General features: G+C 40.7%; 1 protein-coding gene across 1 annotated transcript in view; it reads right to left on the bottom strand.

The window, feature by feature from the left end:
* The window catches only part of GALNT17 (polypeptide N-acetylgalactosaminyltransferase 17), a 421,732-nt gene that overhangs the window by 266,437 nt on the left and 128,061 nt on the right, over positions 1 to 27,234 (bottom strand). Inside the window, exon 2 of the mRNA XM_049789513.1 lies at positions 2,284 to 2,467. Within this exon, the coding sequence (XP_049645470.1) occupies positions 2,284 to 2,467 (184 nt within the window). The remainder of the gene's footprint in view (positions 1 to 2,283; positions 2,468 to 27,234) is intronic.

The following is a 27,234-nucleotide window of genomic DNA, read 5'->3' on the forward strand; positions in this document are numbered from 1 at the left end:
TGATATCAGGCACAAGGTAGGATTTCCATTGTCTCCACTTTTACTTAATATAGTATTAAAAGTTCTGACTACAGGAATCAGGCAAGAAAAACAAATCAAAGGGATTCAAATTGGAAAAGAAGTGGAATTATCACTATTTACAGATGACATGAACATAGAAAATACTAAAGAATCCTCAAAAAAGCTCCTATGAACAATAAATCAATAGAGCAAAGTAGCCAGCTACAATTTCAATACATAAAAATAAGTTGTCTTCTTATATAGAAAAAATAAATAAGTAGAAAAAGAGATCAGAGAGTTTGCCCCACTTAAAATAGTGTCCAAGAACATCAAGTATCTAGGAATAAACTTAACAAGAGACGTAAGAGATCTATACCGTTATAATTTTAAATCACTTAAGAAATAGAAGAAAACCTTGGGACATGGAATAACATTACATAGCACATGGACTGGAAGAATCAGTATTGCTAACATGACCATTCTATGTAAATTATTATATAGATTCAATAAAATCTCCATCCAAATTCAGACAAAATTCTTTAAGAAATTAGAAAAGTCAATAATAAAGTTTGTATGAAATCAGAAGCCAAAGCCATGTAGAAACATAAGAAATACAAAGGTATTTAATTATCTAATTTGGGATTGTACTATAAAGCTATATTGATCAAAACTATATGATAATGGAATAGATAGAACCTCTGGTAAAAGGATCAGAATAGAATAGCCACGGACAAAACCTCATGTATATGGACAATTAATTTTTGATAAAGGAGCTGGAAACATGATATGGCATAAAAAAAACCCTCTTTAACAAATGGTATTAGGAAAACTGGATGACTACGGGTAAGAAATTAAACTCAATCCATATCTCACACCTTAAACAAAAGTCAACTCAAAGTAGATCAAAAATCTTTTGATCTTTTTGATATGTACTTTATAGTAACTATAAAGTATATTAGGAAAATATAGGCAGAATGCTCCAAGATCTGGGTTTCAAAGGCATCTTCAATGATCTGATATCATTGATAATGGAAACAAAATAAAAAATAAACAAATGGAACTATATCAAATAAAGAGTTTCTGCATGGAAAGAGAAATACAGGTTTCTACAAGACAGCTAAGTTGGAAATATGTGTTCAATACATCAGACAAAGGCTTGATATCCAGTATTTATAAAGCATTCAGAAAGATCAACAAAAATAATTCAAGACTATGAAAAAATGGAGTGAGAAAATGAATAGAAACTTCTCAGTGCGAGACAAGTGGATCATAAGTAGGCACATAAAAAGTGTTTAATATCACTTATCATTAGGGAAATCCAACTCAAGACAACAATGAGTTATCTCATACCAATGAGAATGACAGTGACAAAATGCAAGTTATTATTAATTAATAATATCTATTATTCACTGCTGCACTTAGTACAATAGCTTAAATATGAAATCAATCTATGTGTCCAATAAAAGATGACTGGATTATGAAGATATTATGCATGTACACAATGGTACTTAAACACTATCAGCTCTAAGGAATAATGAAATCATGCAATTTGCTTCAACCTGGTTGGAACTGGAATATATCATGTTGAGTCAAGGAAGTAAGTCAGAAAAGAAAAGAAAAGAAAAGAAAAGAAAAGAAAAGAAAAGAAAAGAAAAGAATAGAAAAACAAACAGGACGATCTCTCTTACCTGTGGTATACAGAATGTTTTGATGGAGGAATGTAATGTAGTAAAGTGGGGTGTCTAGATCAGCCCTTGTCCCCAGAGTTTAGGAAGGAGAACCAAAGATATCAAATTAGGAAGGAAAAAGATCAGAAAGGGAAGTAAAGGGAAACAAAGGTCAGAACTTTAGTTATATTGGTGATGTGGAAGAGTGGTATAGTTATGCATCCAAAGTGCAGGCTCAACAGCCCTGAAAACATGAGATCTAAGCTGAAACCACTAAACTTTGTAATGTGCCTGTCAAGATGGCAGAAAGGGGGTGGGGTGTGGAGTGTGGGGTGATGGGAACAGGGTGATGAGACTTGACACTGGTGGGATTGAGGTTGAAATATTATTTGCCTAAAACTCAACTATCAATAACTTTGTAAATCACAGTTCATTAACTAAATAAAAAACAATAATTTAAGAAGGATATGCTTAGAATTAATATCACAATTAATAGTAAATAATTTCTAGTAAAATTATATTTCTGACTAAAAATAAAAAGCAACCTGAGACAATATTCAGGTTGACATCCATTAGGCGAGAGTAAGCAACTTTTCAGAAGTGAATCAGAACTTACTTGGTAGGCCGGTAATCTGGGATGGAGCGATCCAGTGAGATTTTCTCACTGAGGTAGGAGTTGTAGCCGTATTTCTCATGCGGACCCTTTGCTTTTTCCTCTTCCTCTGGGGAAAGGGTAGCAGGAAGGCCTCCTTTGCCCCGTCCACCATAACCTTCAATGAGCCCAAGGGATTTGGACAATCCTAGAAAAGAAAGGGGAGAAAAAGAATTATTTGAAAGTCACAGTATAGGTCACATAGACGCAGATATAGTTTCAAGAAATTTCAGGGTTGCCAACTTCAGAAAAAATATAAGCTTTGTGACTACATCTATGGCCAAGAAATAGGCCCTGAGAATACTGATCTAGAGAGAAAAGTCAAGGTCACTGTGAGTTCTGCAGCTGCAGGGTCCTCCCCTTACTTTGGGGAGCGGGTGTATCCAGCAGTCAATAAAAGAGAGAGGCTGATGGGGTTGGAGAGATAGCATGGAGGTAAGGCGTTTGCCTTTCGTGCAGAAGGTTATTGGTTTGAATCCCGGCATTCCATATGGTCCCTGAACCTGCCAGGAGCAATTTCTGAGCGTGGAGCCAGGGGTAACCCCTGAGCACTGCTGGGTGTGACCAAAAAAAAAAAACAAAAAACCAAACAAACAAACAAAAAAAAAAAAAGGGAGAGGCTGATGAACATGAGAGAATGAGGATAAGGAGGGTCTACAAAATGAGAGCATGGGGCTGTACCCAGAGTCTGTGTGCTCCACCATGCGGCAGTCACAGCCATGGGGAATTGCTACAGACTGTCCACTGCTGCCCAGTGAGGACAATCACAAGAGACCAATGCAAGGTGGTTTTATTCACTGCAAGGAGAAAATACATGCAGATGCAGGCAATCGTGTGTTTAATGTGTGGATCAGCCAATAAAGTTCTCTAGCTGCTCATGGTTTTATTTAAATTTCACCTGAAAGCAAAATGTCTGAAAATAAGTCACAGAAGCAAAACTACATAACAGTGATGACCATAAGCAGCAAGTCCCCAGATGTTGGCAGCTTTAAACCTGCTGTGCCATTCTTGGAGAGAACGATGGGCCATTTTTAAATCCTGGAGTTATGGGAGCTTCTATTTCCTGGGTAGAATACTTTCTGAGTAAGCATTCTTTTCCTTTTTGCCATTTAGTATACACCTTGACAAGCTCATATGCACCTCACACCGTTGCCTCACTCACTCACTCACTCACTCACTCATTCACTCATATATACACACATGATGCTGTATCATAAATTTCTTCCCACTACAGGTCAATGGTATGAATAGCACCCCATGGCTATCAGTGCGGGTAGTGCAGAGTCTAGAAGAGCTTTCATGCAGGTCAAAGCCATTCAATCTGCTCAAAGCACAGCATGATCCTCACAGCAAGGTCTTTCCTCCTTCCTACTTCTCTAAAAGGATACATCTACTTTCTGTGCTATCAAGATCAGAAAGCAAAGGCTGAGCAAACATCTCACAGGTGGTATCAGGTGATCTTTTCCTGCCTGAGAATCATTGCCATCACCTTCTACTTTCTTCAGGAACTCTGACAACTCTTCTGCCTGCCATCCTTCTCAAAGAAGCATTCTCATGGTTTAGATCACTCCAACATTTCCTACCCACTTCCTGGTCTCCAATCTCTTGTTTAATATTAAAGGGGAAACAAGCATTCCAATAACATCCCCTTCACCGTGTTCAACAATCTAGAAGGATGTGTCCTATGTCGCGTCTAAACACCTGTGCTTGGCTTTCAACACACTGCGATTGAAGGCACTAGTGGGATTATAAGAGGGCATCATTACTTTGGAAAAGAGTTCGGCAGTGCTTCAAAAATGCTAAACATAGTAACCAAATGACCCAAAAATTTCATTCCTACGTATCGAAGAAAAATGAAAAGAAATGCTCACGCACAAAAACTTGGGCACCAATTCTCATAAGAGCATAATTCACATAAATAAAATTTCATAACTTATGATTGAATAAACACATGTCCTAGTTAAGCAAAAGAATATTACTTGGCAATAAAAATTGAACTTGTGATACACAATACAATATTGATGAATATTAAAAACTGTGTCACTTTGACGAAGGTACTCAGGAGAGCCCACACATGGTGTTATTTATATAAAACATACAAAATAAATAAAACTCTAGAGGCAGGAATTAAGTGAACACCCATATAGGACTGAGAGGCCTGGGAAGTGAATGGGGAGTGACTCGTAAACATTACCATCATCCCCCAAACTTCCATAGGTGCTACCATACCTTTGTAAACTTACAAAATTCAATAACTGTACACTTTAAAAAAAATTAACCACACTTTGGACCACTTTTATCCCTTACACAGGAACCACTCCTGGAAGGGCTCAAGAGAACCATATGTATAGGGGATTGAGCTAGAGTTGGCCACATCTAAAGCAAGAGCATTAACCCCTGTAAATTATACTCTTTTTTTTTTTAGATAAATTATAAGGTGTGCAAAAAGTCTTAATAAAGCTATTAAGCCCACTTGTAATAGGTAACTGTTTTCCACCAGATAAAGTCTACAACATGAAAAATGTCTTTGTGAATTCCTTCAGTAAAGAGGCAGATATTGAACGATGCAGTTACAAGTTAAAAAATGCCAAGGCTTGTGAGCAACTTCCAAAAGTCAGAGAGGGTCCCCAAAAGGCTGGAGCCTATGGGTGAAGTGGACCTGCCCAGCAGCATGACTTCATACATGTGGTTTCCAGAACTATCCAAGAAGACATTGCTATAACTTTAAATTGCCTAGTCTGTTAATTGGTTACAGCAACTATCCAAAGGTGATACAATGAACATTAAGAAGGTGTAAAAAACGGTATGAAAAATATATCTGAAGCAAATAAAACTATAATGAAGCTAGTTAACTTTATTTATTTTATGTGCATTCAATCACTGCATTAAATGGCTTGCATTAATTCACCACATTATGATAAAAGTAGCTAGAAAGAGGCTAGAGCAATAATATAGCAGGTAAAGCACTTGCCTTGAACACCCAGGTTCGACCTCCAGCACCCCATGTGGTCCCTAATAATAGCCTGACATGTCAGTGTTCGGCACAATGTATGACACAATACATGAAAAGAGACATGAGTGAGAGGATACATACAGTGGGTGTTTCTCCTTGTTTCATGTGCTTTGACTCATACACCTTCTAGCTCTCCTTTCCCTTAGTACTTACTGTTTTTCTTACAAGTAGTAAATCCAACCTCAGTGGTTTTCTTGAGAGGCAGGAGGTTAGGGATCAAGGTTGCAGACTTAGGAATGGAGCCAAACTGATCTTCAACTTAACTCAGTAGCTTCCATAGAAAACATAGGATTTTTCCTTTTTTTCCCCCAAGGGGGTTTGGTTAGCATGTTGCTTTTCTCATTCACTGATAGAGCACTTCTTTGTCCATCTAAACAACTAGCTTCCAATTCTGAGTCATTAAGTGCCTCCCCAGAGCTAAGTGCCTCTCAGTTGTGCTATGCCCAGCAGCATCCAGTGTGATCTTTCAGCATTGGCAGAGGGAATGCGGAGGAACTGGCTATAAAACTGCATAGGAATTAAGACAGGCAGTGCATACTAGTCCTACAGGGGACTCAGAGAGAATGGTTCTCAGTAAGAGTCCCCCTTTTTCTGTAGCATTATTTCTTCCATGATAAAAGGCACCCACTTTAGCAGCCTCAAAAAAAAAAAAAAAAAGATCATTCTTCACAGTGTGATGTGACAACTATGAATTATATATTTTGTGGTCCATGTGCTCCCATTTTCCCTCCAATTTAATCTGCCAAAAAGGTTCAACAAAGCAGCACAAATTTTCACCAGCATTTTAATGTGCTTCCTTAGCAGCCCCAGAAATTGTTGGCAAAGATAAATAAGAGTTCAAGTTCAAGTCAGAGGAAAGGCTTTCATTGATTTTTCACTGTGATGAAGAAAATAGAGCCCTGCCCACATTTCAAAGAGCAGAGAGCAGGACCTGTCAAGGGGCAGCTGGAGCTGGGCAATGTGTGAAGTGTATTTGGGATGTCCTTGAGATGATCATGCTTTTGTTTTGTAGCCCTGGCAACTTGGGACTCTACTCCAAATGTGCCCATGTCCTTGAGGTGATCCAGACCCTCCTTTGGAGAATAGCATGCTTGGAAATTTCTTCTTCTATACTTTCCTGCCAAATGCCTGAAAATGTCCCATCCCCCATCATATATTTTATAAAATGGAGCTTTCATCTTTGTTCTGGGCCCAATTTTGGAGCATGAGCTCAACTGAATCCACCAGTATAATTAAAACATTGTTTTCCCACTTATCAAGGCATAGTGCTTGGTTTTTCATTGCCTTTTAATGGGAATTTCTACAACAACATGGCCAAGAAAGCTAGTACTGCATAAACTTGGGAGACCATTCAGCGTAGGAACCTTCTCTGAAAGCACCCTTTGCTCTTTGACTAGAAGCAGAGTCAAGAATTGCAGATCAAGCCCTTATAAAGCTGAGGCAATGAAGAAAAAAATAAATTGACTTTAGTCAGCCAGAGAACCTTGAAAAGCATCAACTATTCATGTTTCCTTCCTAGGTTCCCGTCTACTCTTTTGCACGAGGCATGTCTCAAGAGACAAATATGTTGGGTCCTTCTTCCTCAATGTATTTGATGGTTGCATCCCATCAAAATCTTTGGGGACAGGGATGCCTTTAATATAGCTATCCCTTGACCAAGAAAGGTATGAATGGCATAGGTGCCCTGCATAGTTCAAAATTAATGAATGACTTTTGACTTAAAAAAAAAAACAACCTTAAGTATAGCCCTCATTTAGCATCCTTGGAAACTGATTTCAGGAACCCTATGATATCCAAATTCTCAGTGTTCAAGTTGTCTTGGTTTGGGGGCCACATATGGCTATGCTCAGGGATCACCCCTGGCAGGTCTTGAGGACCAAATGCTATTCTGTAGATTGAACCCCAGTCACTTACAATTCCCATGCCCTCTGTACCCTCACTTCATTTCTAGATACTCAAGTATATAGTCAACCCTCTACATCTATGGATTCCAACAACTATGAATTAAACTAATATTTAAAGTTTGAATAACAGTGAAACCCATAGATACATAGGTATGGAAAGCCTTCTATAGTTACTGAAAGGGCCACTTCTAAGTGGATACATAGAGATCAAACTAATGTTCAAGGGTCAATTGTACACCTATTCTATTGAAGCTGACGGCTAGTCTAACCTAACCACCATAAGCTTTTACTATTTACATAGGATAAAATGCACATCTAATGCCTATTCAAGTTTATAATGAAGTGTTAAATATAATGTACTAAATATTGTACTGGGAGTGAAAGCAAAAAAATGAATGCACACATAGCTCAAATCACAATGGCAGGCAGAATGTTGGAAGTGCTGAAGTAAAAGTAATTGCTTAGGTGATAGGGATGCTAAAGTGACAGGTCATCAATTTCTCTCTTTTCTGATGAGGCCCAGGAATGACTGGTAGTAGACATATTTTCCTGGTGCTCTGTGGCAGACTCAGATCAACAGCTCACTGTGGCTGCCCAGTCTCATGAGACGTCACTTCACATAATATAGGTAACCTAAAGAAAGAACAAAATTTGAAGTAGAGTTTCTATTGAATATCTATTGCCTTTTGATTATCATAAAGTAAAAAAATGTGTGAGATTAGCCATGCTAAGTCAAGGACCATTTGTAGTGACAGAAGTTTCCTCCCTCTCTGGTCCTGGGATGGCTGCAACTATTGGGAGGTACCTAGCAGAGAATGATGGAGAGATTGGGAGTTACTTTCCCTAGCATCCCCCTGCCTGGTCATTAGTTTGCTAGGTGCTGCACAAACACTAAGGCAACCCTCTCCTGGGGATATTTGGGGGTAACACTATGCTTGTCTTCTGTTCATGGACCATTTCTCTTGCCCTTCAAGTTTTGGCTTGAACTCTGAGCAAATAAATGAATAGAGATATGAACTAAAACCTTTTTTTAGACTGAGAATTAAATATCCATGAGAAAGACATTTACTAGGGAAAGAGGCTGAGAAAACATTATAATAGCATATTTATATTCATAAAAAAAAGGAGTGCCAAGATTCCTGAATATCATAGGGAAATCCAAACTGGTAGCAGTTATTTGGTCTGGCAAAAGGACCCTTCTGACCTTGGAGATGACCTCATCGATGCAGGAAGTGCTTCCAGGTAAGGAAATGACGTAGGTGGTGAGTTTTCCTCCCCAGTCAGAAGCCAGCTTTGGGGTGTGGAAAGAGATCTATGAGCTCATCACATTTTATATTCCAGGGATAAGCAACTAGAATATATATTGAAAATATGTTCTACTTCAAAGACAATATATATAGAAGAAGCACACTTAACCTGAAAGAACCTTAACCAATAAGAAGGAAATTCATAGCATTTTACTAAATGAAATAAGAAAAGCCATTCATAAATTGGCAGACAGATATGTTTTTAAATTAGAAGAGAGTTTTAAAGATAAAATTTCTAATTTTAAATATGTAAGTCTAATGTCACTCCAAATGGGATTTTCTGGAACATAATAAAAGTTTGGATAATGCATCCAGAAGAATGCAGGGCGAGAAAATGTCATTTGTAAAAAGAAAGGAGTGGGTAAGGGATAGATTTGCAATGAGCCAATGCTCTGAAGAAATAAAGCAACTGTAATTAGAGACCAGATGACTGAGAAGAAATTTTACTTGGTCCTGGAATGCAAGGCTCTAAGATACATTCTTTTCTCAGAGCCATCATGTGAGGTACCCAGCTTATTCTTTTACTGCCATCATGACCACCACTACAGGCAGCACACTTGGTGTGGCTGGAGGAGCAGCCTTGGTGGCATCACCCAGAGTCCAAGCACTCAGCAGGTGTAAATCACAATGCCTGCCTCTGTCTTCCGCTCCGTCTATCTACGAAGGTCCCACAGTGACAGCGAAAATGAAGAGCCAAGGTTGTAAATCATGGCGAACTTCCTCCCTATCTCCCTGTGCGCAACTGAGGACATCATTTTCTCCAGGGTTACAGTTTAAACTTATGAGTTTACCGATAACCAGCATTATTCTTTCCAAAGCAGGGAAGACATGCACAGCAGATGCACAGCTCCACAACAAAGACTGCAGCAAAATGCAATCTGGTGCCATGTTAACTCCTAGAGCTTCTCATCATCTTGGCAGCCACAGTCTAGTGGGTAATATACATGCACATATATGCACACACATGTACATGGATACACTCACACTCCCCAAAACCCACCTTTCAAACAGCCTCTTTTCAACTGGGAATTAGGTATTAGGGGGCTCTGCAAAGCAACCCAGCTCTTCCTGTAGATCAGTCTTTGGAGCCTCCCCCTGGGATACCATCGTATTTGGAAATTGATAAAAGTTTTATCCTACCAGGGACTTGCAGTCACAAGCTTAATAGTGAGCAAAACTTCCATTTTATTCCTAGGCAACTCTAATATCCGTGGATCCCTCTGGGAGAAACACAAGCTCCTTGATGGCAGAGACAGAGAACACCTAAGAAATGTGTGAAGAGTTACCCTGGCAGGACTCAGTGGCCAATACAACATATTGAAGATCTTTAATAACTACAGAAGTGAGACTGGAACAGGAGCACATCAATGGGAGAGAAACATGAGTCTGGAGATGCTGCCAAAAGACAGGATAGCACCACCGGGGATACAAATGCTAGTGTTCAACAGACAGATGTTACTGAGATCCAAAGCACTGTAACAAGCACTTTAATTATTCTCTCTATATGAGGTTTATAGTAAAGAGATATGTTAAGTATTCTATGTATGCTAAAACATTTTAATTAATTACATATATGGGGGTGTATACATATATACTTTTAAACTCACCATTCAAATGACTCTTGGTGCTAGTTATTAAATATCTCTCAAACCTGTTCTTTTTCAGCATTTCAGCAACTACTCAAGATCAAGTTCCCTTTATCTCTTCCTTGAACTGTCAAAGTTTAACTCTCACCTTCAGAGTAAGTTTTATAACACATAAATCTGATGGTTGTCTGCTTGTCCTCAGCGCATCACTACTGACTTTAAAATAAAGTCTCAAATCTTCAATATGATATACAAAGCTGCTCATTAAATGACTTGGTCTCTCCCTGCTCCCTGCATTCTTTGTTTGTTTGTTTGTTTGTTTGTTTGTTTGTTTGCAACAGAAAGCAAAAGAATTTTGCTTTCGCCTCATCCTCCTCTTATGCTTCTAAAAAAGCTGCTGCCTGTTAGTGGTTCTATCAGTCATTCATGTATCAGCACAACTGTAACTCTACCTCAGTGCTTCTCAATTATTTTCTGTCATGCCTCCCCTAGGAAGAAGAAAACATTTTTGTGCCCCCCACATGACTGTAAATAGTATCTTTATTAAAATAAAAACTTTATGGGGCTGAAAAGGTGGCGCTAGAGGTAAGGTGTCTGCCTTGCAAGTGGTTCGATCCCCCGGTGTCCCATATGGTCCCCCCAAGCCAGGGTCAACTTCTGAGCACTTAGCCAGGAGTAACCCCTGAGCATCAAACGGGTGTGCCCCCCCCAAAAAAAACTTTAACCTGCAAAACAAAAATAGATAAAATAATTTGAGCTGATTTTTAATCAGAGATGATGTCTGGATTAATGGCTACAATGAGCACGCTTTGCAATGCATAGCTTTTCGAAGCGGGGTTTGAAGCAGGACACAGCAACTCTCAGCTCCACAGACATCCAGAGACATAAACACGGGGCTCAGCTTGTTATGACAGTGTTTGCCGAGGTCAAACGCGACCCCCTTTATGGAGCCTCGCGCCCCCCCTGGGGGGGCACGCCCCACTATTTGAGAACCACTGCTCTACCTGAACATGAACTAGTCTGGAAAATCATATGCTGCAGGGTGGCAATCTCAACTGCAGCATTATTCACCTCATATTTATATGATCTTTGACTCAAGAGTGCAAGGTTTTGTGGAGAGAAAGACAGTGCTGTGTCTCACACAGGGTCTAGCTCAAAGGAAAAATTTGTTTATGCTGGACACATTAACGAATGACTGTGCAAGCAAAGCAGGTGAATGAATGAATGAATGAATGAATGCTTTAAAGCTGATTACTCAAACATATCACCATCTTTTAAAGATAATCCAGAAATCTCCTGCAGACATATCAGGAATTGGTAAGAACTGGTTAGCACCCTCATGTCTCCTCATTATTGATTCCTCATTCATATCAGCACAAAGATCTTGACACTCGTTGACATTTTAATGATTAGGTTGATTTTTGACATTTTCTGTCCTTTATTCTCAGTGTTTCACACATGAAATCTAAGGGTATATTACACTTATATCTTGAATGGAGTCATAAAAGTTCAATTGCATCAGCTACCTATCAAATAATGGAGGAGAATTGAGTGAGTTGTTCCTTAATCTCTAGGGCAATAGTGCACCTGGGTTTCAAAAAAGAATCATGGGGCTGGAGATATAGCACAGTGGTAGGGCATTTGCCTTGTATGCAGACAATCCAGGATGAACAGTGGTGGTTCAAATCCTGGCATTCCATATAGTCCCCTGTGCCTGCCAGGAGCAATTTCTTAGCGTAGAGCCAGGAGTAACTCCTGAGCGCCGCTGCCGCCTGGTGTGACCCAAAACAAAACCAAAACAAAATAAAAGAGATAAAGAAAAAGAGAATCAACTTTTCCTATTCCATCCCAGAAGAGATATTCCAGAGATGATCTGCTAATTTGTATCTTCTTTCTTGGAGAATAAGGAAAGCACCACCTTGTAAAGAAAGGGGCCATTATTGGTTTATAGCTCAAAGGGATAAAATTTCAAATATGAGTAGATAGCTCAGTCTTTTCTATTCAGTGATCTTCTATCTTCTCCATCTATCACACAAATAGTTATACTTGGATGTAATTTCAAATATTGCAAGATAGTATTGTGACTTGACCTCATGTAGTCTTTCTAGGCTAAGTATATTTTATAAATAATTATACTTGGATGTCAATTTTCAAATATTGCAAGACACTATTGTGACTTGAACTAATGTAGTCTTTTTGTTTCTTCAACTCTATTTATAGTTACATATTTAAAATTTTTACAGTTTCCATGATGTCTTAGCCTGCCCTGGCTGCTGCAACCAAAATACCATGGCCTATCAAAGAGATACCAGTTCAAATGGTACAGAACATGCCTGGCATCTGCAAGGTCTTGAGTTCAGTTGATAGTACTCCATGCATTGACAGGCCTAGGACACACCAAAGAAGTGAGTCCAGGCACCAAACCATTAGACTAAACAGATGTGGTCTCAGGCCCCTAAAGTTTTACTATGGTGTCCCTGTTAAAAAAAGAAAAAAATCAGATAAAGATGCTGAAAGAACAGATGTTTCTCAGCTCTGAAGGTTCAAAGTCCAAGATTAAGGTGTCACCATATCCAGCTATTAAACAAAGCCTCAAGTGCTTGCAGATGGCCACTAATTTTGTTACTTTTGCTCATGGTGGAAGGAAAAAGCAAGCTCTATGTCTCCACTTCTGCTTAAAGGGACTGAACCCCATTGTAAAAATATACCTATGACCTATCAAATCTACCTGCCTCTCAAAGGCTCCACCTCTTAATTAATGCCATCACATTGAGGTTAAAGGGCTACATGTATGGGGAGAAGAAGACACAAATATTCAGTTCAAAACACATGGTCATCCCTTGGTGAATTCTGTCATAAAAGACAAAATAGGTGTCAGGATGTGTGTTCACTGCCAGAGCCCAGAATACTCAAAGTACATTTCTGCCCATTAACCAAACTGTTCATGCGGCATTTGCAGTTCCAAGGGATATGAATCATTGTTATGTGCTTGAAGTGCCTTTGGAACAAACTGTTCATAAATTCTCAAACTGCAGTTTTATTCAAAATGATATGTCTTACATGTATTATGAACTTTACATTTGCTGGAATCTTCCTACAAAGACTATTTAATTCGATCCTCAGAACAGCCTCATCTCCATTTAGTAGCTAAAAAGAAAGAGACTCACGAGGATGAAGAATGGTCCTGTGATGGCTGAAGACATTAGAGGTGGGCAGACAACTGGCCATGCATGCCTTCAGGAAACACTGTCAGATCTCATGCCACTGTTTTAAAAAAGATTGGGAAGACCCAAATCTCCTTCAGAATGTCAAACAAGGGCACCAACCTCTGTGTGCATGTGAAAAATACATGTCTCCAGCCTGGTTTAGTTTCTAAGATGTATATGTCCATGCAGGCAAGGGAAAGAAATCTTTTTAACAAAATGAAAAAGAGTTTGGAGAGGGTCAAGATTGCTTGGAGCAGATGGCTCAAAGGCACTGGTGGCACAGGTTAATTGTGTCGCTTAATGTCACATTACTGATGTATGGGGAAGTGTCCTAAGTGGAAGGAAGTACCGGGTAGCACAGGGAAATGTGCCCAGGCTGCACTGAACAGCCTTCATGTAGTACATGCTAATTCCAGTAGTGCCAAAGTCCTCTACTCTCCTCATGCCCTGAACCTTTTCTAGGGCTTAAAGGAGGAGACAAAAAAAAGTTCAAGAGGAACAAATATTTATAATTTTAATGAAGATAGCCTGGCAGTTAGGGCACATGCCCAGCATGCATCAGATCCAGATTCAATTCCTAGCAGCACATAGTCCCTGAGCTTGACAGATACAGCCCTGAAGCATCCCAAATCACCATCAGCTGTGGCTCTTCAGTACTTCCAGGGGACAGGGTGCTTGCCAGCATTGCAGGACAGAGGAGCATCTCATCTTTGTACCCTGATGCTGAACCCACAGTTCACTGATGAACTCTGGATCTCCTTCCTGATCACCACATAGGAAGGCCCTCTGTTGTTTATATTATCTCCTGAAGAAAGCCACAGATTTTGAACTCACAGAACCTTGGTCATAGAGGGTAAATCATTAATTCAGAAGAGTGAAAGGGAAGAATAAGACAAAACAAAAGTGACCTACCTTAGGAAAATACTGCAACCTCCTTTATTCACCCTCCCAAAAAATCCTTCAGTATCACTTCCTCCAATACACACACATATTCATACTCTCACTCACAAACATATCTACAACATACACACATGTACAAACAACAGTGCTGTGGCATACCCATGGTCAGCAACAGTGCTACCACCACCACCACATCCTCTATGATCACCACCCAAGAGCTATAAATTGCTATTCAGATGTAACATTTTAACACTATATATCTGTATCTATCTATCTATATATATATATCCTCACAAAAATATCTTGCTGACAAAAATCCCATTTATATATATGCAAATTTACTCCCTTAAGCACTTCTCCAAGGTAGTATATTGGATTCAATTTTGCAAGTATATATTCCCTGCCCTCTACTCCTAGAAAAAACACTTGTCCATTCTATCCATGTTGGTCTAGTAGATTATTTTTCTGGGCAAAATATATTTCTCCTCTATTAATTTGGAGATTGGACAGGAGACTTGTCTTGACCAACAAGACACAAGATCTTGACTGAGACATGAACAAAAGCTTGAAATGTGTTTGTACTGCTGACTTTCAAACTGAACATCAGACTGGACTCCTCATGATAGGCTATGGATGGTCCACAGGTCAAAAGAAAGACATACAGAAGGGGTATATCTTGGAGATTAGAGCAGGCTCAGATGAACTAACTCAGCCCACCTTGCTTTTCTGAAGTGATGTGAGAGAAAGAAAAGCTAGCAAATAGCAGTTCAGTTTACTTTAGCCTGACCAACTAAATTGTTGGACATTGATATCATTTTCCAAGATGGAGAAGTATGGAGAACACTGAATCTGAAGGGTTGGCAGCAAATCAAGAATGGGCTCTAAGGGATACTGAGGAGATAACTTATAGGTCAGGAGTACAGGTCTTACATGCACAAGCCCAATACCACATGGCTTCCTGGCTCCACTAGGTATGGGCAGCATCTTATTAACTAAGTTTAAGCCTTGAACCATCTCCCTCACTGGGTTGGCATGACTGGGAGTGTCCACAGGCCTCTGGAGAGCTTTTGGGAATACCCCTCCTCCCACAGAGTTAACAGGGGTGAATTAGGTTGGAAATACCTCTCAGACTCCACATGGAGAGTACAAGCAAAACTTATGGGTGTATAAATAGAATCAGCAATACTGTTGCTTAAAGAGTCACCCCAGCAGCATTTGCACAGAGGAAAGGGAAGCCTCAGTCCTGAGCTCCAAACATAAATAGGTTGAGGGCAAAAAGGGAGAAGTGGAAGAAAAATATGGAGGGTGAATCTCAATAGAAAACTGGGGCCTCTGAAACCAAAAATGGGCCCTGGGCTTTGAGAATGCTGTGAGCTTGAAAAAACGTGCTGGATCCATGTCAGGGAATCAGCACCAGTTTAAGAGAGAAAAGGCCAAGACATGAAGGAGAAGGAGCTGCTGTCAGGAAAGCAATGGGGGGTGGCAGGCATTGTGTTCTGGGGTGCTGTGGGAATGTGATTATTCTTAAAAAAAAAAAGGGGGGTGGATCCCGTCTTTGTGGGACCATCTGTAGATATTGGTTATAGAAGGCGGGCACTGCCCTAAGCACCTGGAGACTTGGACTAATAGCTGTTCTAGTTTTTGCACTGCACATGTGCAGTGGAGATGTGGGACCAACACGGGAACCTGGGGGCTCTCACCCAAGTTCCCTCTGTGAAAACACTATGAGAACAGTGACAGAATGAGGACATAGGTAATAATTGTGACCATCAGGAAACAAAGACTATGCAATACTGTGCCCTGGCAGGAAATCCAGGTTCTCCCCAAAGGTCTTCTTTGCTTTCCTGGTAGAAAGAAAGTGATTTAAAACCCAAGTGCTGCCAGGTTCCAGAGGTCAGGCAGGCAGTTCCTTCCTCAGGAAAGTCTGCTCAACAAGGGAGGCCCTTACTCAGTGCCAGAGACTCATGTCATTCAGGCTTCTGAGTAAATACAAAAGTACAAATCCACACAATCCCCAACTGGGCTAACTCTGAGGTGTCCTGGTCTCAGCTATGCAGTCTCTATACTCTATTGTCATTAGTAAAGAGTCTCATCTATCTATTGCTTAGGCTCATTTGACTAATGAGTAACTCCTTTTTTTTTGTTTGTTTGGTTTTTGGGTCATATCCGGGAGCACTCAGGGGTTACTTCTGGCTCAATGCTTAGAAATCACCCCTGGCAGGCTCGGGGGACCATATGGAATGCTGGGATTTGAACCACTGACCTTCTGCATGCAAGGCAAGCACCTTACCTCCATGCTATCTCTCCGGCCCCATAAGTAACTCTTAGACCTCAAAACTACTCTCCCTGTTATTGCATCAGTTAGCCCCAATCAGAGACAGAACATTCTGGACCTATGGGACAAGTATACCTGCCCAGGTGTAATTGTGTAGTCTTCGTTCCCCCCAAAAAGGAAGAGATAGGAGACATCCATTATACAAGGGAATCAAGGAACTTGGCCTTGGCCTGGAGAAATACTTTAACTCTTGCTCTATTATATCCTGCCTTATGCAAACAGAAGAATCACCTGAGCAAACACAAGCGAACACTAACAATCAGGAGAACAGTAACTGAGACAGACAGGATTACCAAGGAATAGCTATAAAGCTCATACTCTGGGAAGGGTAAGTAGAAGGGTATTGATAGAGATTGTGACAGCTGTTGGGACTATACTGCAATTCCTACTAGTGGTCACACTGATTCCACACCAGGGAGCAGGTCCAACATACCCTGTTCCCTCTGGTTCTGACCCACAGTGTCCTCCTGAGTGCCAGGCTGGCTCATGCTTGCTCTGGCTTCTGCTCTGCTTCAGTTGCAAACCTTGCCTGCAGGATGTGTGGCAGTGTTCGCTGTCCTGACACAGCCTCTGCCCAATGCTGACCAGAGCTGCTGGGCTACTTCTCCCCACACTCTGCCCTGGCCTCTCCATCTGCCTACTGGCTGCAATTAAACTTTGCCTGCCAACCCCAGTGTTCCAATTTCCAGGAGATGCTACTTTCACTCACAGAACAATCTTCCTCTCTCCTCTCTCTCTCCTCTCTCTCTTTCATTCTCTCTCTCTCCTTTCTCCTCTCTCTCTCTCTCTTTCATTCTCTCTCCTTTCTCCTCTCTCTCTCTCTCTCTCTCTCTCTCTCTCTCTCTCTCTCTCTCTCTCTCTCTCTCTCTCTCTCTCTCACCCTACCTTGAAAATGCACATAAAATAAGACCACATACCAAGAAGGAGTTAGCTGGCTGAAGAAAGCTCTTGGGCATGATAAGGCATGGAAAGGCCTGTAAACACTTGAGCAGGTCTCCAAAAGTTTAAATGGGTGCTACCATATGACCCAGTAACTTCAATTCTACTTCTCTACATATACCCCAGAGAAATTAAACAGGCCCATCATCCTCAAAATAACAAACCCTCATCCTCAAAATATAGTACCCCATATCATGGAGTATTATTCAGCCCTTGCAGAATTCCTGCTACAGTCTGCACACAATCTGAAAACATCATTCTAGGTGAAACCCGGGGAAAAAACAAATACAGAGGAGCAAGATCCACATATATGAAATGTGCAGAATAGATAACATAGGCAGAAAATTCCTGGTAAATTTACTCTAGAGGCAGAGTTCAGTGGGGGTGACTGACCAGTCATGGAGTTCCTTTTTAAAGAAAGAGAATACCAGTTTTGGTGACTATTTGTATGTTTGCCAACTAGGCTTCAAAACTATGAGTGACTCCCTGAGCCTTACTTGGGAGGCCAACCCCTAGCCCCCTAAAGGAACAATTTTTACAGTCTCTGAATGCCAAAATTAAAAAAAATGAAAATTGAAAAAAATAAAAATAGAATGTGGAACCAAACAGATTAGTAAAGGTCCCTTACTCCTCTGTGTCTACAGTTGCCATCTTCACTTTGCCCACTATGTCCACAAAATGCACTGGGCCTGAGTACAGTTGCTGAGAGTAAAGCGTAAAAGAGCTTCATAATTGCTTCTCTGTCAGCTCAAGTGTCTTGCCCTTTATCCATGCCTACACCTGTTTATCTGTCTGCCTATCTGTCTAGCCACCACCCCCTGCCACCCATCTAAGCCTCATCTCTCTATAAACTTCCATTCCAGGACCAAAGAAAGTGCATCAGTCAACCCAAGTTCATTCTCCAAGAATGATTCCCTGAGCACACAACCTAGAAGTTAAGCCCTGAGCTACACTGGGAGATGTCCCCCAGTACAAAAAAAAATAATTAAAAAATAAACTTCTATTCACTTCCCTCTGCAGCTGTGTCATAATTATCCTACTAATTCAGTGACTGTTGCCAAATATATCAGAAGCATTTTTGGGTGGTGATCACACACACACACACACACACACACACACACACACACACACACCAGTGGGTGCTTTATTCTTTAGAAATAATTAACTCCTACACTTTTCCATCCCATTGTCTGAGGAGGAGTCATAAATGACAGACCCAAACTATATTTCAGGAGTGTTTTATTTAGTAAGGGCAGAAAACGCCCTGAGGACAGAGGATGATCTTTGCACCACCTCCCAGGATCTGCAAACAGGGAGAAAAGTTCAAGGATCTCTTAAAATTTGGGGTTTTCCCCAAGCAACACCCTAGTGAGCTCCTCAAGCGTTTTCCTGGCAACGCCTACCATAACACGTCCCTTTCATTTCTTCTAAGGCTCACAGAGACAACAACTCAGCCCTTCAGGTTTTATTTCCTTTAAAAACCAGGCTTCTAAGGGGGGCTGGGCAGGATTCCAAGGAGCAGTAACAGCCTGGCACCCAATAGCTAATCATTGTTATGCAAATCACTGGCAGAGAGAGAAACTCAGAGTCAATATACATTTTCTCCTCAGATTCCCTTGTTCTCTCCCCTAATTGGCTTTTACTGCGTGGAGCTTCGTTTTTTAAGGTCAAGAAGCCTCCTTTAGAGATAGTCACCTGAAGCCCAGAAGTTTTTTTTTTTTTCCCCCCTCCGGGAGCTGCTTTCATTTCTTGATTATTATTCTTTCCCCAAAAGAAGCAAAGTGATGGGCCTAGCCTGTTCCTTGCTGCTTTGGACCACGGTCCACACCACAAATTGCAGCTATCTGAAAGCGTGTCATTCTAAGTGCCCAGATGGAAACCTGTACCTCCATTCACAGGAAGCTGTGATCCAAATATTACTGATAATTTTGAGTTCTGGAGGATCAGTCCGGGCTTAGCAGTATTTAGGATGAAACAGAGGATGCCTCCCAGGTGGGGCGCCCCCTTCCTGAATCTGAGAGCACTTCACACATCTCCCTGACATCCCACCAACCTGTGTTCCCAGAGCACAGGATGCAGACTCTGGAGCAGAAAGCTGGGAGGAGTCGTAAGGTTGGGTCTAGGGGACACTATCCTGCACTTGACCTAGTGATGGAACCACAAAACAGTGACAATCCTTGACTCCCACTTCTTGCTTACTGAGGGGTTCTGTAGGAGCTGAAGATGTGTGATGAAGTGTGAGGTGAGGCACATGGTGATAGGGCATCCCTGAAAGGTTCTGAGGAAAAGAATCCCAGCAGGAATCTTTCCAGGGAAAGTTGGACAAACAAGGGGAGCAAATGACTGGTGGGAGTCCCTCCTGGCTCTCTAAATACTACACACTCCATTACAGGATGAATCTGTCTCCCCCAAATGTAGGTCTTGGTGTCCAGCCCTCAGCACCTCAGCATGGAGCTACATAAGAAGCTGAGGTATTTACAGAGATGGTTTATAGTGTGGAGAATGGATACTGGTGTTCAATCCCCAGCATCACATAGTTCACCCAGTACTTCTGGGAACAACTCAGCACAGAGGCCAGAATAGAGCCCAAATTACTACCTTCCCCAAACACACACAAATTCAAGGGTAGATGATGTTGAAATGAAGCCTTGAAGGTAGCCCCATCCGATCCACTGAACAGCCTGTGAACCTGCCCCCCAAAATACACACACACACACACTTCAGCTTCACAAATCACAAGAACACAAATTTTTGTTATGAAAACGATAAAAATTGGGCTGCTGTCACTCAATTACTCAAAGTTTTGCAAGGTTGGTGGGGGGATGTGAGGGGTGGAGGAAGCAGCAACTTAAGATAAAGAGAGAAGAAGAGGGATAGTCAGAGGGAGTGCAAAGGTGGGGACAAACAAGGACATGAACGGGGACATGAAGGGACTTTCTCTCAAGATCCGGCCAGTCCACTCCTGTTACCCAGGTCCTTCTCAATCTGAGCAAATGCTACTACACATCCTTCCACAGGTTTTAAAAAAAAGTGCTACTGCTGGCTCTGAGTCTCTCTCCAAAATTCTGAGCCAAAGGAAAGATGCCCATGGCTCCTCTTTCTGACCAGATGTGCCCTGAGTCAGTTTCCTCATTTTTGAAATGCAGATGTTATCCAGCTGTCTTCTAGAGAAAAATCACTCAGCAATGGACAGACATGGAATGTATATGTATCTATGTCTGTCTGTGTGTATGTCTCTTTGTAACTGTGTATGTTTTTTGTATTTGACTGTATGTATCTATGAATATGTCTGTGTGTGCCTTTGTGTCTGTGTGCGTGCATGCTGCATGCACCTACTCAGTAAGGGTGGCCCTAGCAACTCAAGGTTTTATCCCAAATGCAATATTGTCTGACCATAGAAAGTAGGAGTCTTGCCATATGGTACAACATGGGGGGACCATATGACATCAAGCTAAGGGAAACACACATGAAACTATCATTGTCTGATCTCACTCCATATGGCTCAGCTCCTCAGCAGAGGTTTGAGATGGGATCAGGTCCCTAAGGAGATAGGCATTGTGCTACAGATATGGGGCATCTTTGAAAGAGAACAGAGACCCTCATGGGTTTGACCTATTGGACAGGCTTTCTAGTGAAGACAGCAGAGGAGGATGCTTTAATGCAGCCTGAGGTCCACTTCTCTGGGCAGTGGGTCAGGTCTGCTGACAGGGATGCTGGTGAGTGGCAGGTAGAAAGGCAGGGCAAACTGTATCCTTAAATTGGTTCCAACCTGACAAACCAATATGGTAGACTGAAGATCATTATTTGCAGGTGTGGCAAGGATGACAGGATGGATGATGTATCAGGGATACAAAACCAATTTTTAAAAAAAAATGTGCAACCTCTTTGGGAATTGGGGGATCATCTCAGCCTTTCCCTTAAACTCCAAGTCTTTGGGCAGAGCCCAGCTTGAGTGGACTGGCAGCAGTGAGGAGCTATGGAGAACAGAGGAGGTCCCCATCCTGGCCAATACAGAGGTAAATTCTCAAATGATAGATTAAAAAATGGTGATCAAAAGGAGCACAGTGAAAGAAGGGGAAGATTAAGATCATTTTCAAAGTAAAAATGCAAAAGAGGAAGAAGAAAAATATAGGAACTCAGGTGATAGGAAATAAGCAAAACAATAAAGCAAATTGATATTTTAATAAAAGAGGCTAATTTACATCATTAAATTGTTTTGTGGCAACACCTGACTGTGCTTAGGGCTTACTTCTGATTCCACTTTTAGGGATCATTTCTAGTAAGGCTAGAGGAACCATATTGAGTCTAAATCAGTGTCAATTATGTGTAAGGCAATCATTCTGCAACTCAGGCTGCAGCATTTTTTTTTAAATGCTATGTTTGATGATATTCAAATAGCCTAGAATTGTTAAAGAAAATGTGGTATATCTCTATACAATATACAACTACAAGAATATATCTGTATACATACATGCATATATACAATGATATGGAATACTGTTCAGCTACTGAAAGGAGTTCCTACTGTTTGCTCCCACATGGATGGATCTTCAGGATATAATGCCAAGTATGATAAACATTGTCTGATCTCACTTTGATGTGCCATCTCAAAAGCAATGAATACAGAAAACAGATTGGGGGTGCCAAAGGGTGGGGAGCAGATGAACAGAGTTAGGGTTCACAACTACTACCTGTTAAAAAACAGTCCTAGATGGGGCTGGATGATGGTGATGGACCTTTCTCCTCTAGCCCAGGCCATGCACCTCCAACCCCTTCCAGCAGGCGGGTCTGAGGGTTCAGGATAGCATCGAGGAAATGATCCACAGCAGTCAGGTTTCATGAGACATCAGCTTTATTCAAGGCCCTAGCCAACAGGTGTGGCTTCTATCATAACTTTTCAAGCAAGCTCCATTATTAGTCCTGCAATCAACCTTATCTCTCCTGCCAGCACCCTCTGCTTCTCTCTAGTTAAATCCTTGAATCAATTTCCCTCCTGCCCCTGAGGCAAACCTTTTGTTACCTACCAAGGACCCCTTCCAGAAATGGGCAGGTCTTACCATCAAGTAAGGTTATGCAGAAGATAGGGTTGGGTGACACCAATCTCTAGTGAAGAACTAAGAAGGCCTGGGTATGCCCAGTGCAGCATGAAGACTCTAGTTAATAAAAACCTATTATATGTTGGGTGTGGCAAGAAAGGAGACTGCAACTTTTTTATCACACAGATAAATCCTGTAATGATATACCTAGTGATTTATTATGGGATCATTTCCTACATAAGCAAATATCAAGTAAGTACATTGCATCCCTGGAACTGATACAATGCTAAATGTCAATAAAAATGGAAACTAACATGCTATATATCAATCACTTTTTATTTTTATTTAAAAATTTTAATTCAATTAAAGAACTGTGATTAACAAAGTTATTGATAACTGAGTTTTAGTTATAAAATGTTCCAGTACTAATCCTACTACTAGTGTCAACTTTTCTCTTTCCAATTTTCAGGTATTGTTATTAAAATAAGCATGTGTGTGTGTGTGTGTATGTGTAACCATTTTCCTCCTAAGTACCTTATTCCCTAGTTTGCCACCTTGACAGGTACATTATAATTTTAAAATTTTTGGTTGTAGTTTGTATCTCATGTTTTCAATGTTGTTGAGTCTATACTCTGATTATATAGCTCTACCACTCTCCCACATCACTAGTATAACCAAGGTCCAATTCCCCCATTACTTCTCTTTCTCATCTTCTGCCTTCCCCTCCTCATTTTCTTTCCTTTTCTGTTCTCCTCCCTATGTTCTGGGGTCAAAGGTGAGCCAGGTATATCCCCATAAATCTCAAATAAAACACTGGAATCTAAGCATCCCAAAGTTTTTATTGCATTCCCTCTTACAGTTACTATACGCATCACAGAAAAGTGAGACCATCCTGTGTTTGTCTTTCTTCTCTGGCTTACTTCATACAGCATGATATCTTCCAGTTCCAACTAAGTTGCAGCAAATTGCATAATTTCATCATTCCCTGCAGCTGCATAGTATTCTATTGTGTATATAAAATCTTCTTCATAGATCTTCATCTTCATAAATGTGGCAATATTGGGTGTTTAGGTTGATCCCATATCTTAGCTTTTATAATAAGCTCTGCAATGAGTAATGGTGTACATATGTCCCTTTCAATGTTTTTGTATTTTGGGAGTAGCTACCCCAAAGTGGAATTGCTGGGTCATATGGATGTTCAATTCTAAATTTAAAACTGGGGGCCAGAGAGATAGCACATCGGTAGGGTGTTTGACTTGCAAGCGGCCGACCCAGGACAAATAGTGGTTCCCAGCATCCCATATGGTACCTCGTGCCTGCCAGGAGTGATTTCTAAACAGAAAGCCAGGAGAAACCCCTGAGTGCTGCTGGATGTGACCCAAAAACGAACAAAAAATTTTTTTAAACTTTTCCATAGGGTTCAAACCAGACAACATTCTCACCAGCAGTAGATGCGAGTTCCTTTTTTACCACTTCCCCAACAACACAGATTGTTCCCTCTATTTTTGATATATGCCATTATCACTGGAGTGAGATGGATGGTATCTCATTGTTGTCTTGATTTGAATTTTCTAATGATAAATGGTGTTGAGCATTTTTTCATTTGCCTATTGGCCATCTACTTGCCCTCTCTAAAAAGTGTCTATTCATTTCCTTTCCCCATTTCTGATAGTGGATCAAAAACCTTGCAATCTGTTCAAAAATTATAATGTGTATTGAGAAAAATAAAGGCAAAATGCACCTAGATTGGGGCCTCAAGGTATCTTTAATGATATGATAACATGGGCAAAGGCAAAAGAATAAAAAAATAAATAAATAGGACTACAACAAATTAAAGAGTTTCTGCATGGCAAAAGAAACACAGGCTAAAAATAAAAAACTAAATGAAAAAATATTCACACTCAAGCACATCACATAAAAGATTGATATCCCAGATATACAAAGTACTCATGAAGATCAACAAAAACAAATCTAAACAATAATTATTTTAAAATATTAAAATAAAATGCATGTTAATATTAAAGGCATGCTAAAAGTAGGCTGGTAAGAGAAGAAATTATGAAACCACTTTTAGAAAAAAAAATAAAACAGAAAAAGTGTTTAACAATATATAATCTTATTAAAAAAATAAAGAGTGGTAGCAGATGAGGTAGAAATAAAAAGAAAAAAAGATTAATATTAAAATTTAATACTGGACTGGGGAGATAATTCAGTGTTAGAGTTCTATCTCTGTCACTGGATGTTCCTCTGAGCACTGCCAGGAGTGACCCTGGAGCACAAAGTTAGGAGTGGTCCCTGAGCACTGCAAGGTATGGCCCAAACAAGACAAAAATTCAACTGTGGTTGGATCAAATTAAATCAAAATGTAGTTCTTCATGCCATTCTTGCTGAGACAAAGCTCAGGGTTAACTGGCCCAACAGCAAGTACACCCAGTTCTAGAGAGCAAAGCTTGGTTTTCATGAGCCCTATTGCTTAGGTCAAAGATAAGGTCAGTGGAGAGAAAATAACACTAGAGAGGTTTGCTGCAGTGAAATACAGAGCAGCTGTCACTCAGGGCATAAAAGTTATTCTGGGAATCAGTCTAATCAACAGCAAGCACACAGCGGTTTTGCTCCTGGATCCAACTGACCACTGAATCTTTTAGTCATCTCAAGTCAGGCCCATATCTCCCGACCCCACCTCCCTCCTTGCCAACAGGAGTGACCTGGGCCATTTTCCATTGACCCAAAGCCATGGCCTCACTTTTTCATTTTGCTGTTTTAGGTCTCGGGGGACCTTGTACTAAAGAGATTCTGGTACCATCTCTCTTGTTTCTTTCTGGTAGAAAGGGGATCATTTTTCACATATGTATCATGATGAAGCATATGCAAGTTACATGTTACTGAAGCAATACTGCATTAGAGTTATATAAATTTCAGGTATAGTCATTAAAATAAACATGTGCAAATCTGCATTAAGTTCTCATTAAAGGATCAATTCCATCCTCCCCCACCTTTATCTGACTTACTCGACCCAATTCTTCCTTTTCTTTTGGTAATGAGTAATCATATTATTGTCTAAATGATTAATTTGTTTTATTTCATTCAATTCTCTATATACTGCATATGAGTGAAAATCTGAAAGTGTATATTTGTCATTCTCCATCAGACATATTTCACTAGTCATAATACCCTCTAGGTCCATCCATGCTGTTGAAAATGGTAAAAATTTTATCTTTCTGTAGCTGAGGAATATTCTGTTGCTTATGAGCAACTACAAATATACACATATACACACTTAGATTGTTTCCATTATCATGACTAATGCTACTTTGTCACTTTGAATTCTTTTTTGCATTTTTGGTGGTAAAGAGAGACTTATCACCATTGTAATTTCTAATGTTTTGAGGCATTTCCACACTGATAAAGCCCTTTTCCATCTACCCTGGTAAAAGACAGAAGCTAAGGCTATTTGGATGAAGCTTGCTGGAGGACGCTGGTGAAGAAGAGGCCCCTACATGTGCCTTGCTGAGCTCTGGAAGGTGAAGCTCTGGAATAAATCATTTATGCCTTCACAGTTTGGGCACTCAATGTATCTGTTCTTTGCAAGAAAGCACAATCAGGTACAATAAGTGAACTTACAGTTCTGGCAGGTGAACTGCAGCTGTACTATAGGACAAATTCAAGGGGCATCTGATGACTAGGCCTCTGCACTGGGACAGACCTGCTGCTTGGGTCTCACCTGCTCTATGGCTAACATTTGTCCCCTGGTACTGGTGGTGCATGGCCTCCATGGCTGACCAATGAGCTGGACTTTAAGATATGCTGCCCAGCAGTATATAACCTCTGCCTTCCTCCATTTATCCTTTATTATAAATTCCCTCATGGAACACTATTATATTACAGCATAGTTATAATCATTCTTAGTACATAATTTTATCTTTACATAATCATCTTTGAGATTGCCGAGGGAAAACTAGGAAGAGAAGCTATCTTAAGGGACTCTGAGGGAAGTGAGGAAGGAGCCGAGTTCCAGGGGAAAGGTTGACTTCCTAGCCTAAGTGGAATTAGAACAGCTTTCTTAAGGAGGTGACATTCAGTTTGGGGCAGAAAAACAAGAGTGTATGCTAAACCAAAGGATGGGGACACACACCTGTCAATTATAAAGGACAGAATGAGATGTAAAGAAAGCAGAGGGGAAGAGTGGGAATTTTAGCAGGCAGCCTGAAGATGATCTGACCAAAGACAGAAACCCACAGCCAAGGAGGAAAGACTGAAGAAGATGCCATGGTTACCCAGGTCAGATGCAAGGGCCTGGGCTAATGAGAGAGAAGCCTTTGTTAGTGGGCAAAGAGGAAGGGGATGAAGGGAGAAAGCTCAAAGGCCTGAGCATATGTTTTGCATGTTTAATACCTGGGACCACTGGATCTTCAAACACCACTGGGAATGAACCTGAAGCACAGAGCCAAGAGTATAAACTCTGACCACTTTTAGTGATAAAGCAAGAGAAGAATATGAGATCCTTCCAGGAGCAGAGTCCAAGGGTGAACCATGGCAGCATCCTCTACTCAATACCTGCCAGAGTCATTCCTTCCCATTTATGAACAAAGCTCCATGATGTGGGCTGTTCATGGGGCCACAAAGGGGTCTCATGCTAGCCTGTGAGACTAATTTTAGACTGTGTTAATGTATAGGGATAAGATCATACTG

The sequence above is a fragment of the Suncus etruscus genome, chromosome 15 (genome assembly GCF_024139225.1).
Source record: "Suncus etruscus isolate mSunEtr1 chromosome 15, mSunEtr1.pri.cur, whole genome shotgun sequence".
Lineage (NCBI taxonomy): Eukaryota > Metazoa > Chordata > Mammalia > Eulipotyphla > Soricidae > Suncus > Suncus etruscus.